The sequence below is a fragment of the Phocoena sinus genome, chromosome 1, assembly GCF_008692025.1.
Source record: "Phocoena sinus isolate mPhoSin1 chromosome 1, mPhoSin1.pri, whole genome shotgun sequence".
Classification (NCBI taxonomy): domain Eukaryota; kingdom Metazoa; phylum Chordata; class Mammalia; order Artiodactyla; family Phocoenidae; genus Phocoena; species Phocoena sinus.
In genome coordinates, this window is record NC_045763.1 from 4,823,194 (window position 1) to 4,839,209 (window position 16,016).

Genomic DNA, 16,016 nt, shown 5'->3' on the forward strand with positions numbered 1-16,016 from the left:
CTGTCTTTTCTCCATTGTATATCCTTGCCTCCTTTGTCATAGATTAGTTGACCATAGACATTTTCAATGTTTTCCGTCAACAGAGTGTATCATATGCCACCCATGTATCCATATACCTGTACTGTGCACCTTGATCATTTACCAACTAGGTCTACCCTGTGCTAGTCAGGATGACTTATTCTGTAGATGAGGCCTCTGTAGAGAGACCTGTAAAACCAGGTGGCACAGTGGGAAGAGGACAGAGACCTAGGCTCTCCAATACCACCTGAACCTCCCAGGAGACCTCAGGTGAGTCACTTCACTCTCTAAGCTTCAGTTTCCTCCTATAAATGAGGGGGTAATATTAAAACTACACGATTCCTGAGGTGCTGTCTGGTTTGAAAATTCTATGATTCCAGTGAGTCAATTTTTTATTTTGGAATAATTTTAGAAAATTATTTAGAACTTTAGAGAAGTTACAAAGATAGTACAGAAAGTTCTCAACTACCCTTCACCGAGCCTCCCTCAAATGTTAACGTCTAACAGAACCATGGAACAAACATCTGTCAAATCTAGTAAACCAAGATTAGTACATTACCACTAACTAAACCCAGACTTCTGGGATTTCACGAGTCTTTCCGCGAACGTCGCTGTTATGCCCTAGGATCTGATCCAGGACCCAGGACCCAGGATTGTATTTAGTCACATGTCTTGTTAGTCTCCTCCCATCTGTGGGAGTTTCTGTCTTCGTTTTCATGACCTTGACCATATTACAGCTCCTAATGCAGGGTGACTTTCCTAGACACTATAAGAATGATGTCAGGCAGATAGAGTCCGGTTCCCCCGCCGCGGCCCGCAAAGTTGCCGCCCCTGCCCTGCCGCCGCTGCCCATGTCACCACCGCCTCAGGACCGGCTGTATGATTAGGCCACAATCTCCAATGAGCAGACATATTCCTCAGTTCTGTGGTGTTCTTGGTCACACATTTATGGAGTTTCTGAAGGGCGGTGGAGATTACTGCCAGGCACAGCACGACCTCTATGCAGACAAGTGAACTGTAGAACTTCATTACTACTCCACCAAGAAGCCCCCATGAGAGTGCTGAACCTGGACACAGAAGTGTTGAATTGAAATCCACAGCATTTTTTACAAGAGTTCTGACCTAGCTGGGGTAAACCTCAGTGCACTTCCTTTCTCTTGCCTCAGTATTACTGCATTGAAGAATTGCTGCTTCTTGCCAGGAGGTTCATTTCATTTCCCATTACTCCCAACTTCATATTCAAAACCACTGAGAATTTCAAGTGGAGTATATTGAAGTAGACTCAGTTTCTTTGCACCATTTCTGTATTCAATTTTTAAAATTCTTTCATAACCCTACTGAGTGTTTTTTAACTAAATTAACATGGATCGAATGAACCGCCCAGCTCCTGTGGAAATCACTTATGAGAACATGAGATTTCTTATGACACACAATCCAACTAATGCGACCTTAAACAAATTTATAGAGGAACTTAAGAAGTATGGAGTTACAACAATAGTAAGAGTATGTGAAGCAACTTATGACACTACTCTTGTGGAGAAAGAAGGCATCCATGTTCTCGACTGGCCTTTTGATGATGGCGCACCACCATCTAACCAGATTGTTGATGCTTGGTTAAGTCTTGTGAAAATTAAGTTTTGTGAAGACCCTGGTTGTTGCAATTGCTGTTCATTGTGTTGCAGGCCTTGGGAGACCTCCAGTGCTTGTCGCCCTAGCGTTAATTGAAGGTGGAATAAAATATGAAGATGCAGTACAGTTCATAAGACAAAAGCGGCATGGAGCTTTTAACAGCAAGCTTTTGTATTTGGAGAAGTATTGTCCTAAAATGCGGCTGCACTCTAAAGATTCCAATGGTCATAGAAACAGCTGTTGCGTTCAGTAAAACTGGGGTGCCTGATGCCATCGCTTGGAAGTGGAACCTAGACAGGACAGAATTTGTTGTACGTGTCAGCCAGCACGTTGGCTTGGTGAAGTCTGACGATGCTTCCACAGGAGTGTTGAAAAGCAGTTTTACCAGGCCACAAAGCTGGCAGAACTGCAACCTCTATGTTTGGGTTATGATCAACCTACTTGGACACTTAGCAAAGGATTCTTGCTGTTCAGCATTTCAAATGTGCTTATCGTTTGTACTGACTGACCTTTCCCCTTTCCTGGGGGGGGGGGGGGAAAGGAATGATGTCAAAGAGGCAGGGAAAAGTGAGATATGGATAAAGGTAAAGGACTGCAGACAAAAACTAAAGTGTGGATGATCTGGGCCAAAGGCTGCTCCTCTAAATGTAATCTGACGTCTGCAAGCCTCCTCCGACTTGTATGGTTTTCCACTCCACTTGCCAGCTGTTACCAGACTCAATACTGTCTGAACATTCACAGCTCAAAGCTGGATTTTTGCCATTCTGAAGAGGCCAACTTCATTTGAAACATGGGTATCCGCACAAACACTGCGACTTTAAGAACTCAAATGGCTGGTGTTATGAGCTGGGAATGGTTGCATCTCACTCCTTTGGAATCCTGCCAGAGCATGACGAGGTCCCTTGAAGGTTAAAAAAAAAGAGAATAGACAAAGACTAAAAACCTACCTAGTGCCTGAAAACAGGGTCAACATTTGATGCAACATCTGATACAAACGCTCAGTTTCATCCCCAGCCTCCACCAGCAGAAAGCGAATGATGCCAGAGCTGGGACAGGAGTGACTGCCACATCTGTGGCTGCTTTGGCATTTTGGGCTTAAAGGCGTCCCAAACACTACGGGCTTCGCCCGTGTCCTCCATCCCTCCCCGACTACCGGTGGGTTTAGACGGACAGACACGTGGCAGACGGACACCGGTCAGTAGTCTAAAAATACTAGCAACAGCGTGAAGGGAACACAGCCTCCTCCCTGGGGTGGAGGCTGTGACTGAAACGGGAGAACCCTCATACTGAGAAAGCCACCAGCTGCAGAATTCCTCAAGGGAACGGTGACGCCAGCTCCATAAAGCGCTCGAGTTCAGCGAGACTCTTCCTTCACGGTATGAACAGCGGGCTCAGTTTTCCTACTATACGTTAGGCACCCATACAGCTCTTCTCAGTAAGTATCTGAGGAGGTACCTTCCTGTAGTTTTCCTTCAAGGCATTTTTATCATCAGTGAAGGCTTAGTATTGAGGCAAAAAAAAAAAAAAAGCCAATTCTGATCGATGAGAACTTGATTCCCTTAAAGTTATCTACTAAAAAATATGAATATAAAAGCTTATCCAGTCACCATCTATGACTGCCTGCATACTTTTATAATCACGACAGTGTGCATGGTTTTTCTCTGTTTCTAATGGGGAGACAATTTGGTTTGGAGATAGGAAACCACGCGATATTCTGCCAGGAAGACGTCACCCCGCTGCTCCACTGAGTGGGAATAATGCTGCTGGGAATGAACCCTAGACTCTGAGGAGGGGATACACAGGAGAGGCCTGCAGCTTTTCAGTGGCCCTGACTGCTGCCGTGAAGAACTGCAACCAACCCACGGCTTCAAAACATCAAAACACAAGGCGCTTTAACCTGGGGCATGAGGAGAAACTTAGGAAATTCAACAGGATTCTACTTTCCTTTTCTGATGAAAAAAATTCTAAGCCACTAGACCCAACACTTTGCTACCATGAACTAATGTGACATGGTGCACTGCTATTTCCACTGAGCCAAAGGCCAGAAGCCAAACGCCCGCTGGGAGCCAGGCGGGGCGTGGGACGGGTGGAGGGAGCGGCGGGGGCCGGGGCAAACTGGGCAGCACGGTCCAGTCCCACGGCAGGGGCTCCTCAGACCTGGGGGACTGTCGCCTCAGAGGGGAATTTAGGCACGGCGTTACCAGGTCTTCTGATTTTTCCAAAGAAGATAAGAGACTGGATTTTCCTGCAAAGCCTCCTAAGTTTCAAATGTCAGCAAATACATTTCACTCTGTGGGCAACCAAAACACGGCTATAGGTTGGAAATGGCCCATAAGCCACCAATATCAAGCAGTGGTGAAAACGGCAACAGAACCCCATTTCACTTCTGTTCTAGTCCGTATCCAAAGGCCTTTAGAAGGTTTTCACCCTAAAATTAGAATAGACAGTCATGCATGCGTGAGAGCAAATACCAAAAGAACTTCAAGGGAAAGCTTACATGACGATGAAAAAATAACTCAATGATAGTTAAGTTAACGTTAACAGCCTACCAGAATTTCTTGGGCATCAGAACCGAGTTTCCGTAATGAAATTAATAACACCTACATGTTCTTACAGCAATACAGAGGTTTACAACAAATTTTCATATTACTTTTTCTACTTGATCCGCATATCACTATTTTTTAGGTTATAACACGGAAGTACAAAGCAGTCAAACGACTTGCCCAAGGCTCTAAGACTACTCAGTGGCAGAGTGAAAGAAAACGGAACCTTCCGAATTTTAGTGATAGTTCCCACATGGCATGGCTGTCCAGGTAACCTATTTCATAGATACTTGCTATTTATTTTGTTTTACTCACTATATTTATAACATTCTAATAGTACAGCCCATTAGAGCTGGGTCATTACAGACAATTTAATCCAGTAGTTCTCAACTTTTCCGTGCTTCCGTTTTGTTCACACGCACAACACAGCACCAACAAACACTTCCTAGATTCAGTTGTAACCTCGGGTAGAAAGAGGGGCTCAGGGCCGTGGAGGGTGGAAGGAAGTATACGTGTGGAAGGAGGGTACGTGTAGGAACTGTGCCCTTTCAGAAACCATCTACCATCACCCCCTGAGCGGCCTGCTCCCTCCCCTGGGTTAAAGCTTACTGGCCTAGACCATCCCTCTTACTATTCACCTGATGGGTTAGGAAACGGAGGACAAGGTGGATGACTAACTGTCCCAAGTTCACAGAGTTACAAAGCGGCAAAGCCCAGTGTAGAACCCAATTCCTTAAACCAAGATATAAAGGCGAGAGGAGGACTCTGATGTTTTCAAACATTCTCAAAGGCATCGCTGCAGGTTGCGGGATTTGGGGGTTGTTGTTCTGTAGCTGTTGAGTGACGTTCCTGGGACACCAGACACAAAGTTTCTCTTACCTCCCATCCTTCCATTTCCAGTCCTCTCTTGCCATAGATATCGTAGATGGCCCTGGTTTGGGGGTCACTGAGCACTGCAAGTTAAAAACCAAACATGTTTACAAAGCACAAAATTCACCTTTCAGTCCTGGCCACAATACCACCAGGCAAGGCCACCTCTTTTTGTTCTTCTCTTTCCAGCCACAATCTTCCCAGAGACCCCATCATTCCCAATGTGTCTTTCCTCCTAATTGCTCCCTAGATCCAAGCGAGGACATGTTTAAAGGTGGCTACAACGAGAAACACCGGATTTTTCATGTCCAAGCTACTCTTTGCTTCGTTGTGAGGTGCACTGACCCTGCATCTCTAAAGGACAGTTTTTTGGTTTTGTTTTGTTTTTGTTTCTATTTTCTTTTTGCGGTACGCGGGCCTCTCACTGCTGTGGCCTCTCCCGTTGCGGAGCACAGGCTCCGGACGCACAGGCTCAGCGGCCACGGCTCACGGGCCCAGCCGCTCAGCGGCACGTGGGATCTTCCCGGACTGGGGCACGAACCCGTGTCCCCTGCATCGGCAGGCGGACTCCCAACCACTGCGCCACCAGGGAAGCCCAAGGACAGTTGTTTTTAAAAGCACCTAGTGAGCTTCCGCCACAGTCTATAAAGTATCTTGGCTTGAGAGAGTGAATTCCAGTTTCTAACAGAGCCTAACGTAAAACTAGGGACAGGCTCTGACCAGAAAAATCTGACTTATTATTATGTAGGGGTTTGTTTGTTTGCTTTTGGATGCCTCTCTTCTTTATTTGTAAATCATTTTTTTTTTTTTTTTTTTTTTTTATGCGTTACGCGGGCCTCTCACTGTTGTGGCCTCTCCCGTCGCGGAGGACAGGCTCCGGACGCGCAGGCTCAGCGGCCATGGCCCACGGGCCCAGCCGCTCCGCGGCATGCGGGATCCTCCCAGACCGGGGCACGAACCCGTGTCCCCTGCATCGGCAGGCGGACTCTCAACCACTGCGCCACCAGGGAAGCCCTTGTAAATCATTTTTAAAAGACACAAACACCTCTCACTACGGTGTCAGCCATGTCACCTAAAGTACATCAGAAAAAGACTGTTCAGTGAGGGTGAGAGCTGTTCAAAGGACCTCCAAACCGAAACTGAACATCCGTACAGCAAACAGTCGTTACCTCCCTCCTCTGCTGGGCCAACTTCTGTTCAAGACCTTTGAATCTTTCCCCGCCTGAGATTTCCCATATATTTTTAGGTCTAATTAAAAAATGATGTAAATGACTCTATCCATACTCAAATCTAATGAGGAAGAAAGAAATGCGGACCACCGGAAAACTTGGGAGCCAAACTTCTTGAGCTGATCTCTAGGATTTAATAAGGAATTACTTGTTTACCATCTCAGTCTCCCTTTAGGCCAAACACTGGGGCCAGGTCTGCTGCGGCAGCATTTTCACAAGTGCTGGCAGGGATTTTCTGTCAACTCTTCCCCAAATCTCCAAAACAATACAATCCAGTGTGTGGGCAATTCAGACAACCAAATACAATAAAAGGAACGAGTTTGTGGTCAAGCTTTATTCAGACCAGGTAAGTAGCCTGAAAAGTTACATTTGGTGAAGACACAGGCTGACTGTATACACGTAGGTGCCACAGTCTCAGTTTTACTGGTCATTTGAAATCTAACTTTCTGGTAAAACTATAGTGAATACAGCAATACGCTTTTATGTCCACAATGAGAAGTCTTTATTTTGTAAAGAAAATCTAATTTTCGGTCTACCTAATTAAGGAGCAAATCACCAAATGGCTCTGGAATGAATAACTTACTTTACTTGGCACAGATCCTAAGAGTGATTTCATATTTTTTTAATTTTAACTTTAAAAATCGTGGTATAGTACACACAACATAAAATTGATCATTTTCACCATGTTTAAGTGTACAATTCAGTGGTGTTAAATACATTTGCAATGTTGTGTAACCATCACAATCTATTTCTAGAACTTTTGCATCATCTCAAACAGAAACTGTACCTATTAGTGATTTTAGTATTTTATAAACAAATATATCGCAAAACTTTTTCTGAACTACATAAGATATAAATATAAAAATCTGAATTACTTGATTCTATTTCCTGTTAGGCTCCTTAACACCATTTTCTTGCTTTTGTTAGTACCTTTCCTTAACTGAATGCTACAGAACCAATAAAATCACTTTCAGACGGAAAAAATGTTCTTTGCATCTTCTCACAAAAAAAAGAGAACAAAGAGAGCTTGTCTGTAGTGATCAGCCTTTTACCTCTAAGGGTTCCCTTTAGAAGAAAACTAGTAAATGATTTAAAGCTGGAGTATTCCCTTGCAATTCAGACTATGGGCTATTACTTCACCTGCAGCCTCATTTTCTACTTACTGGACACGTATTGATTTCCAAAGCAAAATACTACTCTTTCAAAGCTCCCTGTCAGTAAAAAGCACTAAACTAACCACCTCTTTTATACACCTCTAAGGACTCTCTTTTTCTATCCTCTACAAATCAAGACTCTTAAAAATTGAGTGTCTGCTACCAGGGTGTTTCTGTAGAGCCAAGCCCCGCTCTGACCTTCATAAGCCTGGTGAACGAGGTTAAACAGTCGCTCCGCCTGCAATTTGAGCTCCGGGTCTCTGTGCTTGTCAGGATGGTAAAGCATACACAGCCTGCGGTAGGCCGCTTTCAGCTCTTCGGAAGAGGCCTACAGAAGGAAAAATCCAATTAGAGAGCAATCAATGCTACTTAAATATTATCATGATCAGAATCAGCCTTGAAATGGGAAGCTGTCAGCCACTTTCCAACATGTTTGCTTTCTACATATAGGACATAATGAAGTTATGCTTTATTACTTCAATAAGGTCCCTTTTTTCCACAGTTAATAAAGTGATCAATTATGTACATCGATAGCAACTGTGTTTTGCTGGGAAATGCTGCTCTCAGATGAAATGAAAGCTTGTGTCCCTACCCTGGTTCTCTGTGCTCTAAGCGGAAATGAGAAACGTCACAGAGACCTGCTTGCTCTTTAACCTGAGTTATTTAAAGTCAATCCTGCCAAGGTACTCTCAACAAAGAATTTGTTCAGAAAGGAAAAAAGCTATATACCATTAGACAGAAATGCCACGCACTTAATCCATTTTCTGACAAAGGAAACTCAATGAATATTCACCCTTAAAAAATCAAAGACATGGGCTTCCTTGGTGGCGCAGTGGTTGAGAATCTGCCTGCTAATGCAGGGGACACGGGTTCGAGCCCTGGTCTGGGAGGATCCCACATGCCGCAGAGCAACTAGGCCCGTGAGCCACAACTACTGAGCCTGCGCGTCTGGAGCCTGTGCTCCGCAACAAGAGAGGCCGCGATAGTGAGAGGCCTGCGCACCGCGATGAAGAGTGGCCCCCACTTGCCACAACTAGAGAAAGCCCTCGCACAGAAACGAAGACCCAACACAGCAAAAATAAATTAATTAATTAATAAACTCCTACCCCCAACATCTTCTTAAAAAAGAAAAAACAAAGACATAAAATTGTCAAATCAACACACATTTCTATTCAACCTCTAATACTAAAAGGTAGCACATAAAGCAGGCAAAAATGCTTTACTATCCTACAGTAAAAAGCCTTCCCACCCCCAGCACCCAAAGGGTCACTACCCAACACATACACCTCTTCAATTCTTGTAAGTAATCAATTTGAGGGGAAAATGCACCATAAGAAGAGCACAGATGACACAAAGAGTGAAATGGGCTCTCCGTGTGTTTTAACTGCACAGAAGGGAGGAAGGAAGAGGGATGACAGAAATCCACTTTCTACTTCGCCTGCCTCTCAGCGGCCAAGTTCTCAGAAGCAGACTTCGTCAGAGGCTCTAGGAACACTGTGCCATCTCTCTGGCAGGGCCCTCAGGTGTGTTTTGGGGAAGTACTATGTCTGATATTATACCAACCCCAGGGACCATTTTGGTCTGTCAGAGGTGATGCCAAATGGACAGCTCTGTCCAGATGATTTGTCAAGTAAATAACACTTTATTTTGCGAGGCAACCCCACCGTTTTGACAACAGAAGCAGATTCTGGGTCACTGACAACATGCCAGAGGGGCCTGAAAAGCCAGCTCCCTGGGTAGAGGAATGGGACCAGGTCCCCACTGAGGAAGCTGAGAATGGATGGTGCTCTGGGATCAGGTCCGGGAACACGGGTACACAGGAGAGCGGTCACAGGGACATGATTACTCAAGACATCAAGGTTACGAGGGAAGACGTTAAACTGTATTTTTCTGTAATGTCCACAATTTTTCAATATCTTCCAATTCCAGGAGTAATGAATGCTTTTACCAGTGAAAAAAGGCAAAACCTTACTTCAGTGATAATTTTTGGTCTGAAATTTAGGTATTTTCTATAGGGCTAAGTTATTCTGATGCCAGGAAATCTGTGCAAGTTTACCAGAGATCTTAAACAAGGAATTCTGCAGAACTCCCAACAGGAGGACAATAACCGTTACTGGAACGGTACGTGTGTCAGTCCCACGTGCCCGGGAGGACAGGCTGTGAGGCCCCAGGTGCCACTCTTGGGCCACTTTCTCCGTCCGAGGAGTGGATGGTTGGGTGGATGACCTCTGTGGGCCTTCCCAGCTCTAACTGGACGTGGTTCTGTCATGAGAAAAGCTCTGCTAGACCCGGGCCACTCGGCTGTCCTTTAACGCAGACAGGACCCTCACAGTTCGACTATAGGCACAGGCACATCAGTGTTTTTAATCAGCAGCTTCTTGACGGTTTCCATTAACTACTTCACTGGAAAACGGTCAAGGACCTTGCTGACTGAGCATCCTTTTGCCTCCAAGGATTAGGCAGATGTCTGCCCCGTGCCAGCACTATTCTCTTTCTCCATCTCCTCTTTGGTGTAGCCTTTGGGAATCACACTCCTGAACGATCTGTAGATGGCCGTCCTCCCCCTTTCTCTGCCTCTGGCCGTCCGTGGGATTTCCTCTGGGGTCACACACCAGCCTTCCAGGGGTGAAGAACGCAGGCTCTGGGCTAACGAGCTTTCTGACCCTCAGCTTTCTCAGCTGCTGAAGGGGATGACAAGTATGCTCAGGGGCGGTGTGGAAATGAAATGAGACAGTGACCACGCACTGCTTCATACGGCGCCCAGCACACAGCGAAAATCTACTCATTGTCGCTCTTCTAAAACCTTTTTGTTTTCTCATCTTGAAACTGTAGACAACAGTACCCCATCACACTTACTTTGAGGAGTAGATGAGCTAATACGCATACAAGCTCTTAACGATGCCTTGCACACATGAGGAATTTAATCACTGTAGCTATCATTACCGTCACAATTCAATTTTGATATCCTTTTGGCAGCATGAATACTGAAACTGGGACAATTCAGAGAGAAGGCACAGCCCTGGTGTGAGGATGACAGGAACATTCATTCATGAAGGGGCCCACATTTGTGAAAATTCACTGACCTGCATGCTTATGACGTGCACTTTTCTATACATGTATTCTATTTCAATAAAAACACAAGACCAAACATTCCCATCTCTGTGATCTCTGTGGTTCCCTTTTCTTTCTCCTACCGTAGGCTTCTTTCCACATTCACGTCAATTATGCAACGCATTCCCTGCCACACTTACCAATATGCCACCTGTGCCAAACCCCATTGTTTTAAGTAAATAAAGAATAGTTAACTAATGGCAAATTAAATGTGTCTTCTCCAGATAGGTTTACTTATGTAACCATGTAAAAGGGGGTTGTTCCTTCCTGAGTAGCCATTACAAATTATTCCCTTTCTGCAAATTTTAATTGCTCTTTCCAGCATCTCATAAAAATTACAAGGGCAGGATTAGATAGACTTGACTGACTTTAGGTTAGACTGCTATTTCCTGGTTGTTAAAAGTAAACCAGATGACAAGGGAGTACAGTGTCTAGTCTGCAATACCTTCTTTAATCATATTAATAAATGGCTTAACGTGCTACTGATTAAGTAACAGAAACGAGAAGTTTCACTTTTAATAAATATCACATTCAATAAAAGGTTAGATTGGGCCTTTTATCGTAACTGAATAGCTAAGGTCACTGGTTCGATATTTCATAAATGATAAACTCTTTCACTATCGTAAAAACACTGATACCATTTCAAAATAGGTGATATCATTAAAAACGATGCCTAAAGTTACGTACTTATTTCTAAAATTCATTATAAAATTAAGAGATGTATTCTGCTTTAAGTGTGAAAAGTTTCATCATCTCAATCATCTGGTTATAATTTCAATGGAAAGTAAATCTATTATAAATTCAACCTTTATGTATCATAAGATTCATAATGAAAAGGTCCCTAGAGACCTGTAGAGTTTAGTGGTCTGTTAAAGCTGTTGGATTAGATGCTATACGATACAAAAATACAATAAAGCACAAAAAAGAAATTCAACGCAAACATATTAAAAAATAAAAATATCTGTATATGCAGATGTTGTCTATGTAGAAAATCGTAAAGAATCTACAAAAAAAATGTACTAAGTGATTTTAGCAAGGTCATGGGATACAGGATCAACAGGCAAACATCAATTTATTTCTGTATACTAAAAACTGAAACTTAAAACGACAATACCATTTAAAGTATCATTAACAAACATAAACTACTTAGGGATAAATTTAACAACTGCAAGACCCATACACTGAAAACTACAATGCACTGCTGAAAGAAATTAAAGAAGACCAAAAATAATGGACAGATAAGCTGTCTTCATGCATCAGCAGACTCAGTATTGTTCAGATGTCAGATTTCCCCAAAGCAACCGACAGATTCAATGCAATCCAATGAAAATCCTAGGTTTTTTTTGGTAGAAACTGACAAGCTAATTCTAAAATTTATATGGAAAAATGATATGGAGCAAAAATAAATTTTACTTTCCTAGTTATTTTACTAACCAAAATAACTTCGAAGAACTGGAGGACTCACATTACTGGACTTTAAGATTTATCATACGGGGGCCTCCCTGGTGGTGCAGTGGTTAAGAATCTGCCTGCCAATGCAAGGGACAGGGGTTTGAGCCCTGGTCCAGGAAGATCCCACATGCTGCAGAGCAACTAAGCCCGTGCACCACAACTACTGAGCCTGTGCTCTAGAGCCCACAAGCCACAACTACTGAGCCCGCGTGCCACAAGTACTGAAGCCCACATGCGAAGAGCCCATGCTCCTCAACAAAGAGAAGCCACTGCAATGAGAAGCCTACGCACTGCAACGAAGACTAGCCCCTGCTTGCTGCAACTAGAGAAAGCCTGAGTGCAGCAACAAAGACCCAACGCAGCCAAAATAAATAAATAAATTTTAAAAAGGTTATAAGACACAAAGAAAGACATTACATATTAATAAAGGGTTCATACAGCAAGAAGACAGAATAACTATAAACTTATATACCTAATGACAGACCATCAAATACATAAAGCAAAAATTGACAGAACTGAAGGGGGAGAAATAGAGTTTCACAGTAATAGGTAGAGACTTCAACATCCTATGAATAACCAGACAAAAGATAAGTAAGGCAATAGAGGACTTGAACAACACAATGAACCAACTAGATCTAACAGACACATACAGAATATTCTACACAACAAGAGAAACACATTCTTCTCAAGTGTACATGGGACATTTTCCAGGACTGACCGTCTGGTAGGCCACAATTTAAGTCTCAATAGAATTTAAAAGATAGATATCATACAAAGGGGCTTCCCTGGTGGCGCAGTGGTTAAGAATTCACCTGCCAATGCAGGGGACACAGGTTCGAGCCCTGGTCCGGGAAGATCCCACATGCCACAGAGCAACTAAGCCTGTGTGCCACAACTACTGAGCCTCCGCTCTAGAGCCCGTGTGCCACAACTACTGAAGCCCGCATGCCTAGAGCCCGTGATCCACAACAAGAGAAGCCAGTGCAATGAAAAGCCCGCGCACTGCAACGAAGAGTAGCCCCCGCTTACCGCAACTAGAGAAAGCCCGCGTGCAGCAACGAAGACCCAACGCAGCCAAAAATAAATAAACAAAATAAATAAATTTATTTTTAAAAAAAGATATCATACAAAGTATCTTCTCCAACCACAATGGGATGAGATTAGAAATCAATTACATAAGGAAAACTGGAAAAGACACAAATTTGTGACAAACAATACACTCTTAAATGACCAACAGATCAAAGAAAAAAAATCACAAGGGAAATTAGAAAATACTTAGAGATGAATGAAAACGAAACACAACATACCAAAACTTACGGGATGCAGTGCTAAGGGGGAAATTTATAGCTATAAACGTTTACATTAAAAAACAGGAAATCTCAATTTCCTGGCAGTCCAGTGGTTAGGACTCTACACTCTCACCACCAAGGGCCCGGTTTCAACCCCTGGTCGGGGAACTAAAATCTCACAAGCTGTGTGGCATGGAAAAAGGAGATAACAAATCAACAACTAACTTTCCAACTTTTTTTTTTTTTTTTTTGGGCTGTGTTCTTTGTTGCTGCGTGCTGGCTTTCGCTAGTTGTGGCAAGCGGAGGCTACTCTTCATTGTGGTGGCTTCTCTTGTTGCGAAGCATGGGCTCTAGGTGCACGGGCTTCAGTAGTTGTGGCACGTGGGCTCAGCAGTTGTGGCTCGCAGGCTCTAGAGCGCAGGTTCAGTAGCTGTGGTACACGGGCTTAGCTGCTCTGTGGCATGTGGGATCTTTCTGGACCAGGGCTTGAACCCGTATCCCCTGAACTGGCAGGTGGATTCTTAACCACTGCACCACCAGGGAAGTCCCTAACTTTACAACTTTTAAGAAACTAGAAAAGAACGAAATAATGTCATTTGCAGCGACATGGATGGACCTAGAGATTGTCATACCGAGTGAAGTAAGTCAGACAGAGAAAGACAAATATATTTTGCTTATATGTGGAATCTAAAAAAAATGGTACAAATGAACCTATTTACAAAACAGAAATAGAGCCATGGATGTAGAGAACAAAACTATGGTTACCAAGAGGCAAAGGGGTGAGGGGGAGGGATAAATTGGGAGATTGGGATTGACATATACACACTACTATATATACAATAGATAGCCAACAAGAACCTACTGTATATCACAGGGAACTCTTCAATATTCTGTAATGAGTTATATGAGAATAGAATCTACAAAAGTATGGATATATGTATATGTATGACTGATTCACTTTGCTGTACAGCAGAAACTAATCCAACATTGTAAATCAACTATACTCTAATAAAAATTAATTTAAAAATAAATAAAAGAAAAAAAAAGAAACTAGAGAAAGAAGAAAAACTAAACTCAAAGCTGGCAGAAGGAAATCATAAAGATTAGAGCAGAGATAAATAGAGAACAGATAAACAATAGAAGGAATTAGTGGAAAAAAAAGTTGACTCTTCAAATAGACAACACAATCGACAAACCTTTGGCTAGACTAACTAAGGAAAAAAAAGAAAGAAGACTCAAATTACTAAAATCAGAAATGAGGGCTTCCCTGGTGGCGCAGTGGTTGAGAGTCTGCCTGCTGATGCAGGGGACATGGGTTCGTGCCCTGGTCCAGGAAGATCCCACATGCCGTGGAGTGGCTGCGCCCAGTGAGCCATGGCCGCTGAGCCTGCGCTCTGCAACGGGAGAGGACACAACAGTGAGAGGCCCGCGTACCGCAAAAAAAAAAAAAAGAAAAAGAAATGAAAGTGGAGATATTACTACTGATTCTACAGAAATAGAAAAATTGGAAAACTTAGATGAAATGGACAAATTACTAGAAATACAAAATCTACCAAGACTGAATCATGATCTAACAGGAAATCTGAATAGACCTATAACTAGTAAAGAGATTGAATTAGTAATCAAAAACCTCTTGACAAAGAAATGCCCTGGACCTGATGGATTCACTGGTGAATTCTTCCAGACATTTAAAGAAGAACTAATATCAATCCTCAAACTTTTCCAAAATATTGAAGAGGGAACATTTCCAAACTCATCCTATGAGACCACTATTACCCTGATGCCAAAGCCAGACAAAGACACCACACAAAAAAGAAAACTATAGACCAATATCCCTTATGAACATGGATGCAAAAATCCTCAACAAAATATCAGCAGAGTTCAGAAGCATATTAAAAGGATACACATTACGACCAAGCGGGATTTATTCTTGGAATGCAACGATAGTTCCATGTATGAAAATTGATCAATATAATATACCATGTTCATAGAAACCATGATCATCTCAACTCTTGCAGAAAAAGCACTGACAAAGTTCAACACACTTTCATCACAAAAACACTCAGCAAACTAGCAACAGAAGGAGACTAAAAGAAACTAAAAGCCATAAAGAGCTCTTACAACTGAAGAAGACAAATTCAAAGCAAACATCATACTCAGTGGTGAAAGACTGAAAGCTTCTCCTCTAAGATCAGGAACAAGGCAAGAATGTCTGTTCTCACCACTTCTATTCAACATAGCACTGGAAGTCCTAGCCAGAGCAATTAGGTAAAAAAAGAAATAAAAGGTATCCAAACTGGAAAAGAAATAAAATTATCTCTGTTTGCAGATGATACTATCTTATACGTAGAAAACTCTACAAAAATTCCACACATACACAAAACCTTGTTAGGACTAACAAATGAGTTCAGCAAAGCTGCAAGATACAAAGTCAACACACAAAAATTAGCTGCATTTCTATAAATGAACAATAAACAATCTGAAAAGGAAATGAAGAAAACAGTTCCATTTCCAACAGCATCAAAAACAAAGAAACAAAAAACTTAAGAATTAACTTAAACTTAAAAGATTAACATAAAGAAATTAAGATGACAAAAATAAACAGAAAGATACTTTATATCAATGGATTGGAAGACTTAATATTATTAAAATGTCACTACTATGCAAAGCAACTAACAGAATCAATTCAATCCCTATTAAAATCCCAATGACATTTTTCAC

The 16,016-nt window shown here is 42.5% G+C and overlaps 1 protein-coding gene and 1 pseudogene across 4 annotated transcripts in view; one reads left to right on the forward strand and one right to left on the reverse strand.

Moving 5' to 3' along the window:
* Positions 1-16,016, reverse strand: part of DNAJC11 (DnaJ heat shock protein family (Hsp40) member C11) — a 97,587-nt gene that overhangs the window by 38,918 nt on the left and 42,653 nt on the right. For 3 of the 4 annotated variants that reach the window (XR_004349396.1, XM_032628616.1, XM_032628624.1), the window contains exons 2-3: positions 7,642-7,771; positions 5,070-5,143 (exon numbers count right to left, since the gene is read on the reverse strand). The exons of the other annotated variant lie outside the window; for it this stretch is intronic. Coding sequence is in view for 2 of the 3 variants with exons in the window: in XM_032628616.1 (XP_032484507.1) it covers positions 5,070-5,143; positions 7,642-7,771 (204 nt within the window). In the remaining variant the exon portion in view is untranslated. The remainder of the gene's footprint in view (positions 1-5,069; positions 5,144-7,641; positions 7,772-16,016) is intronic. 4 annotated transcript variants of the gene reach the window in all.
* LOC116752058 lies at positions 1,226-1,953 on the forward strand (annotated as a pseudogene).